The sequence below is a fragment of the Vipera berus genome (genome assembly GCF_964194415.1).
Source record: "Vipera berus genome assembly, chromosome: W".
In the NCBI taxonomy this organism is placed as follows: Eukaryota; Metazoa; Chordata; class Lepidosauria; order Squamata; family Viperidae; genus Vipera; species Vipera berus.
Genome location: NC_138210.1, coordinates 73,068,965 through 73,087,704, shown reverse-complemented (window position 1 = coordinate 73,087,704; position 18,740 = coordinate 73,068,965). Strand labels below are relative to the sequence as shown.

General features: G+C 45.8%; 2 protein-coding genes across 3 annotated transcripts in view; one reads left to right on the top strand and one right to left on the bottom strand.

Moving 5' to 3' along the window:
- LOC308676170 (E3 ubiquitin-protein ligase RNF31-like) overlaps positions 1 to 8,544 on the bottom strand; it is a 32,210-nt gene extending 23,666 nt beyond the window's left edge. The window contains exons 1-5 of one of the 2 annotated variants that reach the window (XM_081341926.1): positions 8,442 to 8,544; positions 5,504 to 5,697; positions 3,940 to 4,080; positions 843 to 998; positions 668 to 727 (exon numbers count right to left, since the gene is read on the bottom strand). In XM_081341926.1, coding sequence (XP_081198052.1) covers positions 668 to 727; positions 843 to 998; positions 3,940 to 4,080; positions 5,504 to 5,686 — 540 coding nt within the window. In that variant the 5' untranslated portion in view covers positions 5,687 to 5,697; positions 8,442 to 8,544. Of the gene's footprint in view, positions 1 to 667; positions 728 to 842; positions 999 to 3,939; positions 4,088 to 5,503; positions 5,698 to 8,441 lie in introns of both variants that reach the window. The other variant, XM_081341925.1, reaches the window with a different exon arrangement.
- Positions 8,545 to 8,814: 270 nt separating this feature from the next.
- LOC308676180 (proteasome activator complex subunit 2-like) lies at positions 8,815 to 17,804 on the top strand. The gene is made up of 11 exons (XM_081341941.1): positions 8,815 to 9,256; positions 11,750 to 11,782; positions 11,969 to 12,031; positions 12,121 to 12,207; positions 12,313 to 12,340; positions 12,572 to 12,669; positions 13,142 to 13,210; positions 13,323 to 13,390; positions 15,699 to 15,753; positions 17,293 to 17,379; positions 17,501 to 17,804. Exons 1-11 carry the CDS (start codon positions 8,960 to 8,962, stop codon positions 17,579 to 17,581), a joined length of 966 nt encoding a protein of 321 aa, XP_081198067.1. The 5' UTR covers positions 8,815 to 8,959; the 3' UTR covers positions 17,582 to 17,804.
- Positions 17,805 to 18,740: the final 936 nt, after the last annotated feature.

The window sequence follows — 18,740 nt, the reverse complement described above, 5'->3', positions numbered from 1 at the left end:
GTCCCCACATCTTAAAGTTGGCCCTTTGGGGGCTGGGGAATTCTGGGAGCTGAAGTCCCCACATCTTAAAGTTGGCCCTTTGGGGCTGGGGAATTCTGGAAGCTGAAGTCCTCACATCTTAAAGTTGGCCTTTTGTGTGGCTGGGGAATTCTGGGAGCTGAAGTCCCCACATCTTAAAGTTGGCCCTTTGGTGGCTGGGAAATTCTGGGAGCTGAAGTCCCCACATCTTAAAGTTGGCCCTTTGGTGGCTGGGGAATTCTGGGAGCTGAAGTCCCCACATCTTAAAGTTGGCCCTTTGGGGGCTGGGGAATTCTGGGAGCTGACATCCCCACATTTTAAAGTTGGCCCTTTGGGGGCTGGGGAATTCTGGGAGTTGAAGTCCCCACATCTTAAAGTTGGCCCTTTGGTGGCTGGGGAATTCTGGGAGTTGGAAGTCCCCACATCTTAAAGCTGGCCCTTTGGTGGCTGGGGAATTCTGGGAGCTGAAGTCCCCACATCTTAAAGTTGGCCCTTTGGTGGCTGGGGGATTCTGGGAGCTGAACTCCCCACATCTTCAGGCATGAGAAATACTACTATAACAAAACCACAGCCAGCAAGGGCCCCCATCCCACCTCACTCCATTCTTTACCCCCCTCCCGCCCCCAGCCTGCCCCGTAGCGCTACTCACCTGTAAGGCCTGCTGCCCTTGGATCAATTCTTGCAACATCTGAGGATTTGGATGCGTTTCCTATACCAGGAAAAGGAATCACAAGTCTCCTTCAACTCTTAACAGGGACCCCGAGAGGTTACGTAGACCCCCCCCCAGCCCAGCTTGGTCTCCGTCCCCCCCCAGCCCTCTGTACCGAGAGGAGAAGGGTGAGCTCCGCACGGAGTAGCATGACGTCCACTGTGACGGACGCCACGTGAGGAATGTCTGGCTCGAGCTGATGATCCGGGAAGTAAAGCCCGTCGGCCTTTTGTTCCGAATAGCCGTATAGCCGTAGGACGTCCCGTCCACCCTGCCGGAAGACAAGGCGTTATTTTGGCAAGCAAAGGGGTGACACGTACAAGAGAGAGAGAGAGAGAGAGAAAGGGAGAAAGATTAAAAGAGAGAGAAGAGAAAAAGGGAAAGAGAGAAGGAAGAGGAAGAAAGAAAGAAAAAAGAAAAAGGGAGAAAGAGAGGAGAGGGAGAAAGGGTAAGGAAGAGAGAAGCGAAAGATAAAAAGGGAGAGAAGAAAGAAGAGAAAGTAAGAAAGAGAAGGAAGAGAAAAAGGGAGAGAGAAGAAAGACAGGAAGAAGAGGAAAGAAAAAAGAAAGGGAAAGAGAGAAAGAGAGAAAAAAGGGAGAGAGAAGAGAAAAGGAAAGGGAAAGAGAGAAAGAAAGAGGGAGAGAGAAGAGAAAGAAAAAAAAAGAAAGATAAAGGGAGAAAGAGGAGAGGAAGAAAGGGTAAGAAAGACAGAAGCGAAAGATAAAAAGGGAGAGAAGAAAGAGAAAGAAAGAGAGAAAGTAAGAGAAAGAGAAGAGGAAGAGAAAAAGGGAGAGAAAAGAAAGAGAAAGAAGAAAGGAGAGAAAGAAAAAACAAAGAAAGGGAAAGAGAGAGAGAAAAAAGGGAGAGAAAGGGAGAGTAAGAGAAAGAAAGGAGAGAAAGAAAAGAAAGAAAGAAGGAGAGAGAAGAGAAAGAAAGAAAAAAGAAAGATTAAGGAAGAAAGAGAAGGAGAGGGAGAGAGAAAGGGTAAGAAAGAGAGAAGCGAAAGATAAAAAGGGAGAGAAGAAAGAAGAAGAGAGAAAGAGAAAGAGAAGAGGAAGAGAAAAAGGGAGAGAAGAAAGAGGAAGAGAGAAAGAGAAAGAGAAGAGGAAGAGAAAAAGGGAAAGAAGACGAGGAAGAAAGAGAAAAGGGAAAGAGAGAGAGAAAAAAGGGTGAGAGAAAGGGAGAGTAAGAGAGAGAAAGGAGAGAAAGAGAGAGAAGAGAAAGGGAAAGAGAGAAGAAAGAAAGAGGGAGAGAGAAGAGAAAAAAAAGAAAGATAAAGGGAGAAAGAGAAGGAGAGGGAGAAAGGGTAAGAAAGAGAGAAGAGAAAGATAAAAAAGGAGAGAAGAAAGAGGAAGAGAGAAAGAGAGAGGTAGCCTCTTGCAAACGTTTCTTCGATGCCAACTCTTATTTGGAAATTATGTGGAAACATTTGGAAATGGCGGGAAAAGAAAGGGTAATTTCAGCCATCAGGAAGGCAAGCAAAAGAGCGACGCACCTACATATACAAACACATACACAAACACCCACGGAGAGACAGGGGGCCTTTTGGCAAACTGTTATACGATGATGCCGATTCTTATTTAAATCGTTTGGAAATTGCCGGAAAAGAAAGGATAATCTCAGCAGATTCCTTCGTTTGTTTCGGAAGCGGAAGAAAAAAACCACACACACAAAAAAAAAACAAAAGTCTTACAAAATAAATAAAGGAAATTTCATCCCCTACATTTGGGGAGCCCTGAACATAAAAAGAGGAGATTTCAACCTTAAAACTGGCATTCTAAATCGGGGGTGGGGGGTGGGGTGGGGGGGTCTTCAAACATGGCCCTTTGATGACTTGTGGAGTTTTGATGGGAGTTTCCCCGATACAGCCATTTGCCTGAAATGGTATAAGGTTTCCTGCCTGAGCAGGGGGTTGGACTAGATGACCTCCAAGGTCCCTTCCAACTTTATTATTATTATTATTATTATTACTCCCGTGTAACACCTCTCCTCCGCGAGCTGCATTGGCTTCCGGGTGAGATTCAAAGTGCTGGTGATGACCTATAAAGCCCTTAATGGCATAGGCCCGGATTATCTGAGGGAACACCTGCTGCCGGCATCCACTTCCCATCGTCCTGTGCGCTCCCACAGGGAGGGCCTTCTCAGGGTACCGCCGGTGAAGGATTGCCGGCGGGTGACTCCCAGAGAGAGGGCCTTCTCTGTGGGCGCGCCTGCCCTTTGGAACCAACTTCCGATGGAATTTAGGACTGCCTCCGACCTCCGCTCATTTTCCGCCGGAACCTGAAAACTTGGCTCTTCGAGCTGTCGGGCCTAGACTGAGGGGTTTTAATTGGGTGTTAAATGTTTTAACTTTTGGGCTTTAAATTTAATTGTTTTTTTTTAAAAAAATTAACTTTTGTATGGGATGATTTTAATTGCCCTGTAAACCGCCCCGAGTCCTACGGGAATAGGGCGGTATAGAAGTCAAAATAATAAATAAATAAACAAACAAACTCCCAGAATTCCTCAGTCGGCCATTTTGATGAAACTGCGGGTTTGGATCCAGACCAGGGGTCTTCAAACTTGGCTCTTTGATGACTTGCGGACTTCAACTCCCAGAATTCCTCACCCAGTGTGCCTGGCTGAGGAATTCTGGGAGTTGAAGTCCACAAGACATCAAAGGGCCAAGTTTGAAGAGCCCTGTTCTAAAACCAATATTTCTCAACCTGGGCTACTTTAAGAGGGATGGACTTCAACTCCCAGAATTCCCCAGCCAGCTGGGGAATTCTGGGAGTTGAAGTCCACCCCTCTTAAAGTGGCCCAAGTTGAGAATCTGCAAGAAATTGGGAAGCCCGGTAAAGTTTAACACACCGACTTTGCTTATTAAAAAATTCTGGGAGATTTATCTGCTAAACATAGACAGCATGCAGTAGCTCTGTGGATTCCTCGCGATTCCCAGAACAAGGTTCTTTCCCTCAGGAAAGGATCCCAATTATGAAGGACCTGCCCCAAGGCATGAAATATTTATCCACATTGCCAGTCCCTGCAAATTCGTCAGATAGGAAAAAAGAAAATCGGAATTTAAAAATTTCCAGTTTCATTTTGGCACCCGCTGAGAAAGTGTCCGTCCATCTTTCTTTTTTTTTTTTAAGCCTTGGGAATCTTCTCTGGAAACAACTTTAAATCCAGTGGGATCCTCATGAAGATTGGGGGGAGGGGGAGGGAGGGCTTACCTGGATCATGTCCACCGTATCCCGGAAGACGCGATTATTAAATTTGACCATGCGCCAGAAATAAGGTTTGCGAGGATGTAGAAGGTTGAGCCCGTATTTCTCCAGGATCTGGAAGGCGGTGGAGACCATGTGGAGATCCACCTGGAACAGAAAGAGGATTGGCGGTTCGATAACGCCTTTTTTAAAAAAATAAAATAAAATAAAAAATACAGAAGCTGGTGCCGGGTTCGAATGCAGCCAGCTTACGAGGCATCCCAGAAGCACGGTCCTCAACTTACTCCTACTCAATTAGCGACTGCTGGAAGTGATAAGGGCGCTGAAGAACGTGAGTTACGACCGGTCCTTGCACTTATGACGGTCGTACCGTCCCCCATTCCGTATTGCTCGGCAACTGGCTTGTGTTGAAAATGGTTATGGTGTCCCGGAGTTATGCGATCACCGTTTGCGACCTCCCGACCTAGCTGGTTTTTCGACTAGCCAAGTCAACGGGGTGAAGCCAGATTCACTTAACAACCGTGCGATCCACTTAGCGACAGCGGTGATCCGCTTCAAAAAGCAGCCAAAAAAAAGGGATGCAAAGTTGGGCGCGAGTCGCTTAACAACCGCCTGGCCACGCCAGGGAGATTTGTGGTCGTGATTCAAGGACTATCCGCAATGAGTCCTCTCAAAGTGTTTTCTCTCTTGAGGACTAGAAGCCTTGCTTTTGGAAATGGCAGCTGGAGGACCGTGTCGCTAATTTGGGGTGATGCCACCGTAACGGAAAGAGAAATGACTCGAGCAGGATTCCACCCTTCCATCCTTGAAGCCCAGATCCTACCTGGCTCCTTACGCCCAGCTCCCTTAAACTCCATTCCGCTTCCAGGCTGGGTTTGATTTGTATTATTTATTTATTTATTTATTTCTATTTATTTATTACCGGTAATTTATATGTCGCCAATCTCACTGTCAAGGGACTGGTGGGGCGGGGGCAGGGCTGAAGACAATGTAAAAAATATATAATATAAAACAATAAGTACATTTTAAAAAAAGATTCCTTCTCTGCTTAATCGTCAGCCTTTACACCAGGGGTCTTCAAACTTGGCCCTTTTGATGACTTGGGGACTTCAACTCCCAGAATTCCTCAGCCAGCGTTCCTGACTGAGGAATTCTGGGTGTTGAAGTCCACAAGTCATCAAAGGGCCAAGCTTGAAGACCCCTGCTTTTACATGGTCAAGTTTCTTCCCTTTGATGGGGAAAAAGTAGCATCGCAGGCAGACATTCAATGGGTAAAGCATCCAACACAGGATCTATCTTCCTTCTTACCCCACTCCTCACCTGCTCCTTGGCACCGAGAGTGGTTTCCTCTCCCCCAATGGGAAAAAAAAGAGCGTCGCAGGCAGACATTCAACAGGTAAAGCATCCAACATGGGATCTACCCTCCCTCTTACCCCACTCCTCACCTGCTCCTTGGCACCGAGAGTGGTTTCCTCTCCCCCAATGGGAAAAAAAAGAGCGTCGCAGGCAGACATTCAACTGGTAAAGCATCCAAAGCAGGATCTACCCTCCCTCTCCCCCCATTCCTCACCTGCTCCTTGACGTTGGCTCGCAAAATGCCCTTGGCATCAATCTCCAGATACTTCTGGGCGGGGGACAAAGGCGCTTCCACCAGCCGCTGCAAAAATTCGGCACTCTGTTCGGAAGGATTCCGGATCAAGGCGGCGACTAGCTCCTGCCGGAGGGCCCCGAACTTGCGTGTGGCCTCCCCCATTTCTGAGCCCTCTTGCGAAAAATAAAAATAAAATAAACCACCAAGATAACATGTGAGATATGACTTTGAAGCACGCTGGCCGAGGAATTCTGGGAGTTGAAGTCCACAAGTCCTAAAAGGGCCCAGTTGGAAGAGCCCCGCTTGTGGACTTCAACTCCCAGAATTCCTTAGCCAGACACGCTGGCTGAGGAATTCTGGGAGTTGAAGTCCACAAGTCATCAAAGGGCCAAGTTTGAAGTAAGGTAAGGGGAGCCAGTTTGCCCTACAACTGGGATCTCCAAACTTGGCAGCTTTAAGACTTTTGTGGATTTCAACTCCCAGAATTCCCCAGCCAGTTTTCATTGGCTATTTTTTTTAACTTTGCTGAAATCAAGGTATATTACGTCTACTGCATCCCCACTATCTGTTAAGAAAGTTACCCTATGGGGGGAAAAGGCCCAATTTGTTCTTTATCCATGCTAAATTCTGGTAAACCTTTGCTGGCTGGGGGAATTCTGGGAGTTGACGTCCACTCATCTTCAAGTGGTTTTAGACCAGGGGGTCTTCAAACTTGGCCCTTTGATGACTTGTGGACTTCAACTCCCAGAATTCCTCAGCCAGGTAAGTCATAAAAGGGTTATCGTTCCCTCACGCTTGCTGAGGAATTCTGGTTCCCTCACACTGGCTGAGGAGTCCACAAGTCATCAAAGGGCCACGTTTGAAGACCCCTGCTTGTGGACTTCAACTCCCAGAATTCCTCAGCCAGACACGCTGGCTGAGGAATTCTGGGAGTTGAAGTCCACAAGTCATCAAAGGGCCGAGTTTGAAGACCCCCCCCCCCGGCTTTATGCCTAGGAAACCTGTGTACAGGTGGACACTGATGTGCAAAACAGTCTGCTTAGCGACCGTTCAAAGTTACGACGGCCCTGGAAAAAGCGATGAACCGCAATGTAGTTACTATGAAAATGTATACAGGTAAAGTCCCCAACTTACGAGAGTTTATTTAGCGGACGTTTCAAGTGACAAGGGCACTGAAAGAAGTGACTTATGACCACGTTTCACACTTACGACCGTGGCAGCATCCCTCCTGGTCACGTGATCAAAATTCAGACCCTTGGCAACTGGCTGATATTTATGACAGTCGCCCTGTCCGGGGAGGGGGGGGGGCGGCTCAGGTGATTCCCCTTTTGCGACCTCCGGACAAGCCAAGTCAAGGGGAGAAGCCGGAGTCCCTCAAGCGACATCTTCCTAAGTTAACAACCCCAGCGATTCACTTAACAACCGTGGCAGGAACGGTCGTAAACCGAGGCAAAAGTCAGTTAACAACGGTCTTGTTTTGCGAGGGAAATTTGGGACTCCGTAGGACTACTGGGGATCTGCATCAGAACCGAATTCTGCAAACTGACTCGGGAGTTCTTGAAGTTGGAAAAACTCAAAAAAAAAATTTAGAGACCCCCCCCAAAAAGGTTATAAATTATAAAGCCAGCTGGGATGATTTGGGGGCCAGTCTCTCTCTCTCTCTCTCTCTCCTCTTTTTCTTTCTCTCTCTCCCTCTTTTTCTTTCTCCCTTTCTCCTTCTTTCTTTCTCCCTCTTTTCTTTCTCTCTCTCCATTTCTTTCTTTCTTTCTCCTTTTTCTCTTTCTCCTCTTTTTTCTTTCTCTCTCCTTTTTCTCTCTCTCTCTTTCATTCTCCCTTTTCTTTCTCCCTCTCTACTTTCTCTTTTTCCTTTCTCTCTCCCCCTCTTTTTTGTTTCTCCCTCTTTTTTCCTTTTTTCTTTCTTTCCCTTTCTTTCTCTTTCTCTCTCCCTCTCATTTCTTTCTCTTTCCCTCTCTCTTTTCTCTATCTCCCTTATTCTCTTTTTTCTTTCTCTTCTCTCCCTCTCTCTCCTTTCTCTCTCTCTCTCTCCCTTTTTCTCTCTTTTCTTTCTTTCTCCCTCTCTCTCCTTTTTCTTTCTCTCTCTCTCCCTTTTTCTCTTTTCTTTCTTTCTCTCTCTCTCCCTTTTTCTCTTTTCTTTCTCCCCCTCTCTCCTTTTTCTCTTTCTCTCTCTCTCCCTTTTTCTCTCTTTTCTTTCTCTCTCTCTCTCCCTTTTTCTCTCTTTTCTCTTTCTCCCTCTCTCTCCTTTTTCTCTTTCTCTCTCTCTCCCTTTTTCTCTCTTTTCTTTCTCTCTCTCTCTCTCTCCCTTTTTCTCTTTTCTTTCTTTCTCCCTCTCTCTCCTTTTTCTCTTTCTCTCTCTCCCTTTTTCTCTCTTTTCTTTCTCTCTCTCTCTCTCCCTTTTTCTCTCTTTTCTCTTTCTCCCTCTCTCTCCTTTTTCTCTTTCTCTCTCTCTCCCTTTTTCTCTCTTTTCTTTCTCTCTCTCTCTCTCCCTTTTTCTCTTTTCTTTCTTTCTCCCTCTCTCTCCTTTTTCTCTTTCTCTCTCTCCCTTTTCCTCTCTTTTCTTTCTTTCTCTCCCTCCCCCCCCCACCCAGCCCACCTCACAGGGCTGTTGTCGTGGGGAAAACAGGAGGAGTAAAAGGAGGATTAGGGATGTCTTTCCCCCCCCCGCCCCTCCCCGCCCGCCTTTGAATGACTTTACAAAGTTAATAAAGTCGGGATAAACATCTAATCAAGAATAATAAATAAATATCGAGGGGAAAGGTGGGAACTCCTTAAGGGGAGGGGAGGGGGGGAGGGGAGAAACAACACGTGTCTTTCGCTCTGTCATCTTTGGACCTCCGATCGGGGAAGGGGGAAAATTACAAAGAAACCCCCACCCCACCCCGCCCGCCCACCCACCCACCCGTGAGTCGGGGATGATGGGAGACGTAGTCCAACCCGCCTGGGAAGCCCCCCAGCAAGTCGGGAGAGCCGTTACCGCCAAGAGCGACCCCAGCCAGGGGGAGAAGAAGGTCTGACTCCGGAGCGAGCAGCCGTTGCACCCAGGAACGGTTCGATCCGGTTCCTCTGGGGGTTTCCCTCCCCCCTCCTCCACCCCACTAACCGGATTCGAACTCGTGGCAGGAAAAGTTGCATCGGGGGAAGGGGTTGAATCGGCAGGGAGGGAGGGAGGGAGGGGGGTCTACCTTGCAAACGGGGGGTGTGTATGTGGGTGGGTGGGTGGGGGTCTTCTTCCCCTCCGCCTTGCACGAAAGCGGCGTCGCCGGAGGAGAAATCGAAACCGGAGCGAAAGCGAAGCGAAGCGACCTCCGGGGACGCGGAGGAAGAACTACAGGAGTCGGGGGAGGCCAAACGGCCGCGCCTCTGAGCCTACGCAGAGCGCCGCCGCGGGGAATCGGAGGCAGAGTTGCCCGGGCGCCGATGCGTGTCAAAAGGGGAACGTGGGAAAGGCGTGCACGGGGGGTGGGTGGGGGAGAAGAGGAGGAGGAAGGAGAGGAGGACACGAGGTGCCAGGCTCTCCCCTCCACCCCTCCAGGGGAGGGTTCAGGGAAGAAAGGGGAGGAGCGAAGCCGGAACGGAACGTGGGAATGCGAAAGCGAAATCGATTTCGCGGCGGCGGCGGCGAGCCGAAAGCCAGTCTCTGCACCCCGACCCCCGGACACCATGGCCAAATCCTGCACCGCCAACATCCGTGTCGCCAAGGAGACGCGCGAGAAGGTGGGTGGGCAGCACGTGTGAATGGGGAAGGGTTTGCAAGGCAGTTGGCAAAAAATAAAAAAAAATGGGGGAGGAGAAGGAGGGTCCAGACCCAGCCACGGACCTCTTATTATATATATATATCTTCTTTCTTTTTTTAACCTTGCCGGCCTCTGAGCATGTGCAGAGCGCGCCCCTTTCCAGTTGCTAGTACCGTCGGGATGCGGGATCGAATCGCGGTTGCGAGAAGCACTCTGCGCATGGCTCGGAGGGCTGTCAGCTGGAGGCCTGGAAAGATCAACGAGAAAAGAAAAAAATGGGGGGAAAAAGACAACGTTTTGTTTGTTGTTGTTTTTTTGTCTTGTAACAAAACATTGCGACTTTTTGGGGTTTTGCTTTCGTTTTTAATTTGAAAGGAGGGGATCGGTTCCGTTAGTTCACGTCTGAACCTTGGTATGGGGTTTCTTGGACCCCACTTTTAAAAGAGTTGGGGGAAAGGAGGAGGAATAGAAACTACTTGGAAGAACTTTAAACCAGTTTTTCCCCCCACCCCCATCTTGGCTAGTTTAAGATTGTGGACTTCAACTCCCAGAATTCCTCCCCCCATCTTGGCTAGTTTAAGATCTGTGGACTTCAACTCCCAGAATTCCTCCCCCCATCTTGGCTAGTTTAAGATTGTGGACTTCAACTCCCAGAATTCCTCCCCCCATCTTGGCTAGTTTAAGATTGTGGACTTCAACTCCCAGAATTCCTCAGCCAGCCTGGCTGGCTGGCTGAGGAATTCTGGGAGTTGAAGTCCACAGATCTTAAAACAGGCCAAAGTTGAGAAACGGTGCCCTAAATACTAAATATTACTTGCCTGGAAAAATAAGAATATTTTGAATAAAAAGGCAGAAGCCAAAGTTTAGTCAAATTTCTTAGCAGGAAAAAGCGCTCCCAATTATTATTATTATTATTTTTTAGCCACGATTGATTAGCTACGCCCTGACTTTGTTCTTTCAGTATAAACCACTGGGGCATTTCTGAAGCAATCGAGAATTGCAGTGTCAGTCTGACATGTCACTCTGCTTCTAAAATATCCCCCCCCCCAATAGTCAAGCAAACCAATTTCCAGAATACTATAGTATATTTTTGGCTGCAAACTATTAACCCTGTTTGCAAGAACCGGCTTTGGAAAGGAGCGCTTGAGAATGGAGGATTTTGGGGGGGGGGTTGTGTTTTTTTTTAACTGAAGACACCGAAGGGAAATTTTATCCCATACTTTGGGGATCAAACAATATTTCCAGACTGTTTAAATGCATTTTAGTAGTTATTCTCTAGATCTAAATTATATTTTCCAGAAAGGGTTTATTGCTAGAGTTAAACTCCTGAGGGAAATTTTGCTGTTTAATGCAAGCAATGCTGTGCTTTTGTTTTTGGGATGGGGTTGAAAAGGGAAGGCCGGAAGTCAATTTTTCTAATTCTACTTGGGATTTTCTTTAAAAAAAAAAACTCCAGTAGAGGGGATTTTTAAACTTCCCAGTAGGAGGAGATTATCCATTTCTGCTAATTACACAGGGGTAGGCAACCTTGGCTCTTTTATGACTGGTGGACTTCAACTCCCAGAATTCCTGAGCCAACATGGGGGAACTATGGCCCCTTCATGACTTGTGGACTTCAACTCCCAGAATTCCTGAGCCAGCCACTCTGAGGGGAAAGGGAGAGGTTTCCAAGCTGAGGAATTCTGGGAGTTGTAGTCCACGAGTCGTGAAGGGGGCCAAAGTTTCCCTCATGCCGGCTCAGGAATTCTGGGAGTCGAAGTCCATGAGTCATTAACGAGCCAAGGTTGCCTACCCCTGACATAGAATAAACAGGGAGATCCCAAAAGCAAAACAGCACCCTTTTCAGTCACGTCCTCGACTTATGATGACAGTTGAGCGTTCATGTTGCTAAGCGAAACATTTGTTAAGGGAGTTTTGCCCCATTTCTTGCCCCTGTTGTTCAGTGAATCATTGCAATTGTTAAGTTAGTCCCACCGTTGATAAGTGACTAACAACTTCGCCTATTGACTTAGCTTGTCGCAAAAGCGGATCGCGTGATCCCGGGGACCCTGCGACCGTCATAAATATGAAACAGTGGCCAAAAGCTTCTGAATTTTGATCATGTAAACTGCAGGGATGCTGCAGCTGCCGTGGGTTGGTTTGCATTACGGATACGAAAGGCGATGTGCTATCCCACAAATATCCTTTAGGGAATCTTGCACTGAACAGGGGGTTGGCCTAGATGACCTCAAAGATCCCTCGGGCTTGAGGCTGTACACAGTGTTTTCACTCGATCCAGCAAAAAAATTTTTTTTGCTGAAAAATGTTAGAATTATTCTGGTGGTGGTGTTTCCCCCCCACCCTGCAAAACTCTCTTTGCATTTGGGGAATTAGTGAGAATTTTCAGCCTGGAAAGTAAAGACTTTGTGTGATCTTTCTGACCTGCTCCAACATTGGTTACAATATGTCTCATAATTTCCTTTTATTGCTTTAGATGGCTCTCTTTAGAGAATCGCTTTTGAAGGAGGTAAGTCTACATTGTACGTCAAACATTACTTGTTCACCAATTATTGGATATTTTCCGCTTCCCAGATAACCAACCTTCCTTCCTTCCTTCCTTCCTTCCTTCCTTCCTTCCTTCCTTCCTTCCTTCCTTCCTTCCTCTCTTTTTCTCTTTCTTTCTCTCTCTCTTTCTCTTTTTCCTTCCCTGCAGGGCGAAGAGTTTCTTTCCACATTTTTACCGGCAAAAATATTTCAGTTGGATAAGTTTCTTAAGGTACGTGAATGTCTAAAAACAAAGTTTCATTGGCAGGAGATCTCTGCATGTTTTTTTTTTAAAGTGTAGCTCCTTCTCCGCTCGTCTAGGAAAATTCACTCAACGTCCAAGATTTGACCACTCTCAAAGCTCCTTTGGATATCCCTATTCCAGACCCCCCACCCAAAGAAGATGAGGTGAGTTATTGAGGTACTTCTCTCCTTGCCCCCCCCCCAATTCAATGCAACTTGTGAGAGGTGGAAAATGTTATTTATGGATCGATGTATTTTTATTCCTTGCAGATGGATACAGAAAAAGAGGAAAAAGAAGGTAAGGGAGGGAGGGAGGGAGGGAGGGAGGGAGGGAAGGAGGAAGAAAGAGGGAAGGAAGGAGGGAGAGGGAGGGAGGAAAGAAGAAAGAAAGAAAGAAAGAAAGAAAGAAAGAAAGAAAGAAAGAAAGAAAGAAAGAAAGAAAGAAAAAAAAGAAAGAAAAAAAGAAAGAGGAATGAATTTTAAATATTTCCCAGCATTTTATGGACAATTTCTCTTCTGCAATTCCCAGCACCAAAATGTGGTTTTCTCAAAGGGAACGAGGTTCTCATTTCACTTCTGGATCGTGTGAAACCTGAAGTTCGTGAGTTTAAAGAAAAATGCATTTTGGTAAGTTGGCAACGGGGGTCTCTTCCCTCCCCCAGGTCACAAGTAGAAAAATAGGGACCACTCCGGTGGGAAGGTAGCAGCGTTCCGTGCGCCTTTGGCGTCTAGTCATGCCGGCCACACGACCACGGAGACGTCCTCGGATGTCTGGCTGGCTCTTCGGCTTTGAAACGGAGATGAGCACCTGCCCCTAGAGTCGGAAACGACTAGCACGCACGTGCGGGGGAACCTTTACCTTTAATATGTGTGTGTGTGTGTGTGTGTGTGTAGGTCTTAGCATATTCGGGTCTTTTCCCGTGTAGGATTGAGGGTATCTTGGCGACGTTTCGACGAGGTCCCACTCGTCATCTTCAGGCTGGTGTCTTCGGTTTCGTGCTTGTGCGAGCGAGGCGTGATCGGAGCTGCCGTCTCTCTATAAAATACATATTTCTTCCTGCAAAGTAACTTCCGCCATCTTTCTCCTGATCCCTGTCAGGTCACCACCTGGATCCAGTTCATGATCCCCAAAATTGAGGACGGCAACGACTTTGGGGTTGCGGTTCAGGTGACAAGAATTGGGGAGCAACGGGGACTTTTCGCCCTCCCCAACGTTTTTATTTCTCCTGGCTGCGGGATCTTTTCCTGTGGGCACACCAACTTGTTTCCTTCCTGTGCAGGAGAAAGTGCTGGAACGTATCACGGCTCTGAAGACCAAAGCAGAAGCTTTCCAAACCACCATCGCTAAGTAAGTCGTCAAGAAGGGCCGGCAGGGAAAGGAGGCAAAGCAGAGAGCCCCGTGGGATCTGTGTTGCAGAGTGTCGTGAATTGTGCGCTGGACTCGGGCGCCGTTCTAGCACCAAAACCTCCGTCAAGCTTCACGGGGTCCTTCTCCCGCCTTCATAGCATAATTAATCCTCAGAATGTAGGGTTTTCTTGGGGGATATCATGAGACGGCCCTGTGAGATGGCCTCACGAGACCGATGGTTCGTTGAGGTGCTTCCAAGAAAAAGGCAGCACGCTGGGATGCGATCAGATGAAGCTTTATTTAAAGATAGAGTAAAGAGAAAGAGTTCCCTGGCATGGAGGCATCCATCCCTGGATTGAGCTCATGGATCATTCCCAGAGGAAGCTTGAACAAGAAAGCAACAAGAGAGGGAGCAGCCCCTGAGCAGAGGTTTTTATGGGGGTCCCCAGCCCCTCCCTTACCAATGAGAGTGAGGGGGCTGGAGGGCCATTAACTCTCTCCAATGGGGCTGCAGGGGCCGGAGACCCCTGACCCACCAGATGGGAGCAAAGAAGCCTCTTTGCTCCCATCTGATGACCTTTTTGGGGGAACTGCCATGGCTGGCACAAAAACATCTAACAGGCCCTTCCTTATTAAATGTGCTTGCTGGCATCCAGGGTGATATTTCCCTCCGCGTTGATAAAAGGCCAAGATAGGAGAAAGAAAATCAGAACATGCAATACTGATGGAGAATATTTGTAGCTGAAGAGTTGAATTGTAGGGTCCTTTGGTGCTCCCTGAGCTTGGCTGCCTTCTTGCAGACGTTTCATGACCCAGCTAGGTAACATTATCAGTGCTAGAAGGGAGGGGAGGGATTATGGAGGGGGAGGAAAAAGGGAAGAAGATGAAGTAGAAGAATGAAAAGGAGAAGGAAGTGAAAGAGGAGGAGGAGGAGGAGGTGGGGGAAGAGAAGAGGAAGAGGAAGAAGGAAAGGAAGAAGGAGGAGATGAAGTAGAAGGAGGAGATGAAAGAGAGGAGGAGATAAAGGTGGGGGAAGAGGAGGACGAGAGGAAAAAGAAAGGGAAGAAGGAGAAGATGAAGTAGAATGGAGAAGGAGATGAAAGGAGGAGGAGATAAAGGAGGAGAAAGGAAAGGAGAAGAATATAGATAGATAGATAGATAGATAGATAGATAGATAGATAGATAGATAGAGACATAGAGACATAGAGACAGATAGAGACAGAGATAGATAGATAGATAGATAGATAGATAGATAGATAGATAGATAGATAGATAGATAGATATAGATATAGATATAGATATAGATATAGATATATAGATATATATAGGAAAAATTGATGTTGAAGTCACAAAATGAGGGTTTAATATCCATCTGGAAACAGTAATAGGGGATGTAGTCGTGGAATTCTAGGACACATATAAAGGGTTTCCTATGTGCTTTTTCACCTAGGAAGTTAATGGCTTATGTATTTTATTTTCTTTCCCTCCCTCCTTCTTTCCTTTCGTTCTCCCTCCCTCCCTCTTTTCTTTCTTCCTTTCTTTCTCCCTTTCTTTCTCCATCCCTTTCTTTTCCTTCCTTCCTCCCTCCTTCCTTCCTTTTTCTTTCTTTCTCTTTCCTAGAAAGGAAACTAGCATGGTGTGTAGTTATGGTGCTCCTTCCTTCCTTCCTTCCTTCCTTCCTTCCTTCCTTCCTTTCTTCCTTCCTTCCTTCCTTCCTTCCTTCCTTCCTTCCTCTTTCTTTCTTTCTCTTTCTTTCTTTCTTTCTTTCTTTCTTTCTTTCTTTCTTTCTTTCTTTCTTTCTTTCTTTTTCTTTCTTTTTCCTAGAAAGGAAACTAGCATGGTGTGTGGTTCTGGCGCTCCTTCCTTCCTTCCTTCCTTCCTTCCTTCCTTCCTTCCTTCCTTCCTTCCTTCCTTCCTTCCTTCCTTCCTTTCTCTTTCCTACAAAGGAAACTAGCATGGTGTGTGGTTATGGCGCTCCTTCCTTCCTTCCTTCCTTCCTTCCTTCCTTCCTTCCTTCCTTCCTTCCTTTCTCTTTCCTACAAAGGAAACTAGCATGGTGTGTATTTATAGCGCCAAGCTGGAAACTGGGTGACTGTTGAGTTTTAGCTTTAGGCACGAAGCCTAAAGCCGGCTGACTTTCGGCCACTTCATTTCCCTCTCTGAGCCCTAGGAAAGACCCAAGGACAAACTTGCTTCCAACAATCTCGTGAAGAAAACCAAAGAGATTTGCAACACATACCAAGTAAATAAATAAATAAATTCCCTAGTCCTAACGCTGTAGATCCAACATACTTTCTTGTTCTTTTAGATACTTTTTGGAGCGGGGCGATGCAGTTGCCAAGGCCTCCAAAGAAACTCATGTGGTAAGTGATGGAGCAAGAAGGTTGCAATTGTTTGTAACTTGCTTGGATGGCAGGTCTGATAGGAAAATTTTGGGGTGGGGGTCCTTGTTTCTCTTCCCCCTGACTCAAGGCAAGGAGGGGACCTTCCTGGAAGCCAAAAGAGCTGGTATTGATCACGAGAAGGCAAAACAAAAGCAAAACAGAACAAAAACCCAATTGCAGATTGAGTCAAGACCTTGACTAACTCATTGCAAGGCTTAACGTAATAGTTCTCGGAGATGGGAAAGCCTCTGCAAGAATTATTCCCATTAATAAAGTTCTTGCCTCATATAGATTTTGAACTGCCCAGACTCTCTGGAGTCAGGCAGTGTGCAAATTTAAATAACTGCACCCTCACCAAGAATTAACGCCGACGACATCTCTTGAAACTCTGCTCCTGATTAACTGGTTCCATCCTGATATTTTAAATAAATTGAGAGTCTCTGGACTTGGAGAAGAGTTTAAGCTGTAAACCTGGATTTCCGTACCAGTGGCTGGATTCACATGACGCCAGGCAAACTTAAGTTGTGTCTAAAACTGTCCTGGAAACCTAACCTGGTTGTAATTTGTGGTCTCTCTGAGCTTGGCTGTTTTCTTGCAGACGTTTCATGACCCAAACTAGGTAACATCATCAGTGCTAGAAGGGAGGGGGGTTTGCAGAGAGGAGGAGGATTGTGGGGTCCTTGGGGCTCTCTGAGTTTGGCTGTTTTTTTGCAGACGTCTCATGACCCAACTAGGTAACGTAATCAGTGCTAGAAGGGAAGGGGAGTTTGCAGAGAAGAGAAGGACCAAGAACTGTGGGGTCCTTGGTGCTCTCTGAGCTTGGCTTGTTTTCTTGCAGACGTTTCATTACCCAACTAGGGAACATCAACAGTGCTTAAAGGGGGTGTGGGAGGAGAAGGACTGTGGGGTCCTTGGTGCTCTCTGAGCTTGGTTGTTTTCTGGCAGAAGTTTCACTGCAATTAGTCCTTGACTTAGGACCCACACTGAGCCCAAAGTTTCTGTTGCTAAGTGAGACATTTGTTGAGTTTTGCCCCAATTTGCGACCTTTCTTGCCACAGTTATTAAAGTAGCAGTCACTAAACAAACTCTTGTAAGTCAAGAACTATCTGTGTATATATATATATGTGGATAGTTGCTTAATTCTGTATTTATTTTGCCATGTTTATGTAGTATATATCAGAGGTGGTGACCCTTTGAGAGCTATATGCAATGAAATTTCATTTTAATGTATGCCGATTGGCGTACATTCAGAGTGACAATAAAGTTATTATTCCATTCCATTCCATATTTTCTATTCTATTCTATTCTATTCTATTCTATTCTATTCTATTCTATTCTATTCTATTCTATTCTATTCTATTCTATTCTATTCTATTCTATTCTATTCTATTCTATTCTATTCTATTCTATTCTATTCTATTCTATTCTATTCTATTCTGCATTTTATTATCCTATCCTATCCAACGAGGTAACTTCATCAAGGCTAGCTAGTTGTAATTTGCTTCTTTGTTCCTGCAGATGGATTACCGGTGTTTGGTTCACGAACGTGATGAAGCCATTTACCGAGAGATGCAGATCATGGTGCTTGACATCCGTGGATTTTATGTAAGCAAGCTGAACCAATCGTCGTGAATTTCTACTAGGGGAAGATCATGAGGGCAGGAAGAAAGGAATGGGGGCATATTTCTTTCTGTGTTTAATCCTTTGTCGTTTCTCTTCACCACAGGCTGAGCTGTACCAAATCCTAAGCAAAAACTTGGAGAAACTGACCAATCCCAAGGGCGAAGAGAAGCCGTCCATGTACTGACAGGAAAAGAGCATTTAAGGGCAAACAGGCAAGAGATGTTGTGCGGGTTATGGTATCCTTGTGCAAATAACACAATTTGCCAGAATCCGTGACCGCCTGTCTTTTTGGAGGGCATTGGGCCAACAAAAAAATACAGGGTTAGAAAGAGATCTGAGATATTTACAACCCAGAAGGAGGGAGATGGTTGGGAAAGAAGCAAATAATGTAACAAAATAAAATGTTTGAATCAATTTGTTCGTGTCTTCTTATGAGAAAGCCATCAAAGCGCACCTTGCAAAGCCAGGAGAAAATCTTTTTTTTTTCCCTCAGCTAGAATTTCTACCATTTTTAAAAATAGCTTTCACGGTAAGAATACTTAAGGATACTTAATACTGTCCCTAGAAGATAGTTCTAATCACGTTCGTAGAGGTTATCTCTGCCTGTGTTCAGCGGAAAAGTCAGTAGAAAGAAAACTGAAATTCAAGCCTGAAACAAGATCACTTTAAAATATGGTCCCCTGAATTAGCAGGTCTGATGAACATGTTGTTTTAAATAAATAGCTAGATGATCTAATTAATTTTCCCTTAATAGAGCCAACCTTTTTTTCCCCCTTGATCTTTCCTGATGAATATTAAAATATAAATACCTATGTATTTTCCCACCCACTAAAAAGTAATAACAACTGTGTGTGAGTAGTTCAGAATGGAAAAATAAAGAAGTAGTTTGTGGGTGGATTAAAGAAGCAGCAGTTAGCTGTTGGGGTCTATCAGGAGGTGAAGGTGCCAATTTCTCGTCTGGCTTTTCACTAAGTCCAATTTCCAAATCTTAACAATGGCTTTAAATAAAAATAAGGTTGTAACCTGAAATAGTCTTGACCAACATCTTGACCAACAAAAGGAAAACGGGAATAGGATATAAGGCTATAGAAATCATCTTCAATTTTTGTTCTTTGAAAAGTGAAATAGTTATTAGAAATCTTATAAAACCATCATTTTAAATCAGTGTTTTTCAAGCTGAGCAACTTTTAAGATGGATGGACTGCAACTCCCAAAACTCCCTAGCCAGCCATGGCTGGCTGGGGAATTCTGGGAGTTGCAGTCCATCCATCTTAAAAATTGCCCAGCTTGAAAAAAATAGATTTATATGAAATGGTTGATACTGTGAGGAAGCAAATGCTTCA

Bases quoted from the DNA above. Each gene is read 5' to 3' on its own strand.
- LOC308676180 (XM_081341941.1), top strand. From the start codon at position 8,960: ATGCGTGTCAAAAGGGGAACGTGGGAAAGGCGTGCACGGGGGGTGGGT. The intron at 12,670-13,141 runs GTAAGTTGGCAA...GATCCCTGTCAG, and splicing joins TTAAAGAAAAATGCATTTTG to GTCACCACCTGGATCCAGTT. The intron at 13,211-13,322 runs GTGACAAGAATT...CTTCCTGTGCAG, and splicing joins ACTTTGGGGTTGCGGTTCAG to GAGAAAGTGCTGGAACGTAT.